At 41.9% G+C, this 1,899-nt stretch overlaps 1 protein-coding gene across 1 annotated transcript; it reads right to left on the bottom strand.

Moving 5' to 3' along the window:
• On the bottom strand, nucleotides 1-933 carry LOC147342311 (olfactory receptor 8D2-like). Its single transcript, XM_086384530.1, has one exon. It carries the CDS (start codon nucleotides 925-927, stop codon nucleotides 1-3), a length of 927 nt encoding a protein of 308 aa, XP_086240656.1. The 5' UTR covers nucleotides 928-933.
• Between the last annotated feature and the right edge of the window lie 966 nt (nucleotides 934-1,899).

The raw sequence follows: 1,899 nt of genomic DNA, 5'->3' as shown, positions 1-1,899 counted from the left end.
CTACTTTCCCCTAAGCACCTTCCTCAGTGCATTCTTCACATCCTTGTTCCTTAAACTGTAGATCAAGGGGTTCAGCATGGGGATCACGGTGGTGTAGAACACGGAGGACACTTTCTCCTGTTCCATAGTATTGCTCGAAGTGGGCTTGAAATACATGAATGTTATAGACCCGAAAAAGATAACCACAGCCATGAGATGGGAGCTGCAAGTGCCAAAGGCTTTGGACCGTCCCTTGATGGAGTGAATACAGAGGATGCTAGAGAGGATGAACGCATAAGAGATGAGTACAGCCAGTGTCGGTGCCAAGGTATTAACTCCTCCAATAATAAACAACAGTATCTCATTAATGTGGGTGCTGGAGCAAGAGAGACTCAACAAGGGAAGAATATCACAAAAATAATGACTGATAACATGAGACCCACAGAAGGACAACATTGACATGCGGATAGTATGAACTGTGGCCCCAAATAAGCCCAGTGAATATACTACACCCATCATTATGGAACAGACCCTATGGGACATGATAATATTGTAATGCAGTGGGCTGCAGATTGCAACATAACGATCATACGCCATGGCAGTGAGAAGATAACCTTCTGCTATTACAAAAATAAGGAAGAAGTAAAGCTGAGCCATGCATTCCAGGAAGGAAATAACATTCTTTTCTAACACAAAGTTCACCAGCATCTTTGGAGTAATGACAGAGGAGTAGCAGAGATCAATGAATGACAAATGGCTGAGAAAATAATACATTGGAGAGTGAAGTTGAGAACTGATAGCGATTAAGAAGATCATGCCCAGGTTCCCCACCACGGTGACCACATATATTCCAAGGAACAGGAGGAAGAGTGGCAACTGAAGCTCTGGGCATTTTGTTAACCCTTCAAGGATAAATTCACTCACTGAAGAATGATTCAAAGTAGTCATTCCTTACAAGATATTATCTGCAGAAAGAAGTGAGACAAAATAGGTGCATTAGAGTTATTTTCTGATTCCCAAAGCAGCATGAAAGGTCCTATCTTGATTGGGTCCATCTTTCATCTGTCCCATGTCTTTGTCCTTTCCAGTGATCTCTTAAAAGCTCAAGGACATGGTACCGATCAACCTACTTGCAGGGCAGGAGTAGAGATGCAGATATGAAAAATGGACTTGTGGACATAGCTGGGGCAGGAGAGAGTGGGACGAATTGAGAAAGTAGCATTGACATATATACACTACCATGTATAAAATGGGCTCCTCTGGCAGCTTATCTGGTGAAAAATCTGCCTGCAATGTGGGAGACCTGGGTTCCATCCCTGGATTGGGAAGATCTCCTGGAGAAGGGAACAGCTACCCACTCCAGTATTCTGGCCTGGAGAATTCCATGGGCTGTGTAGTTTATGGGGTTGCAAAGAGTCAGACACGACTGAACAACTTTCACTTTCATGTGTAAAATGGATAGCTAGTGGGAAGCTATCCATTTTACACGTGGTACTGTATAGACATCAATGCTACTTTCTCAGTTAGTATAGCCAGCATTGTAGAGCCCATCCTGGCACTCTGTGATGACCTAAAGTGGTTGGGGTGGGAGGGAGTCTCTAGAGGGATGGGATATACATATAACTATCACTGATTCAATTTCTTGTATGGCAGAAGCCAGCACAACATTGTAAAGCAGTTATCCTCCAATTAAAAATAAATAATAATTTAAAAGTAATAAGAATCTACCAAAAAACAAAAACAAACAAGCACTCAAAGACAAAGACTAGAAGTATAGCCCAGAGCCTCAGTGCTAACACGCAAATACCTGCCCTGTAAGTCATAGCCTTTTCATTTTACTCCAGGCTTAAGCCAACAACTACCTCACTTTGAAAAAAAAAGCACAAACTTTTAATATCTAATTAGTCTTTCTTTAATATA

Source organism: Bos grunniens, chromosome 29 (genome assembly GCF_055505025.1).
Source record: "Bos grunniens cultivar Pamir isolate PY7600 chromosome 29, Bosgru_T2T1.0, whole genome shotgun sequence".
Taxonomy (NCBI): Eukaryota; Metazoa; Chordata; class Mammalia; order Artiodactyla; family Bovidae; genus Bos; species Bos grunniens.
This window is presented reverse-complemented; position numbering and strand designations above follow the sequence as displayed.

Coding starts and splice junctions, on each gene's coding strand:
- LOC147342311 (XM_086384530.1), bottom strand. CDS start 927: ATGACTACTTTGAATCATTCTTCAGTGAGTGAATTTATCCTTGAAGGG.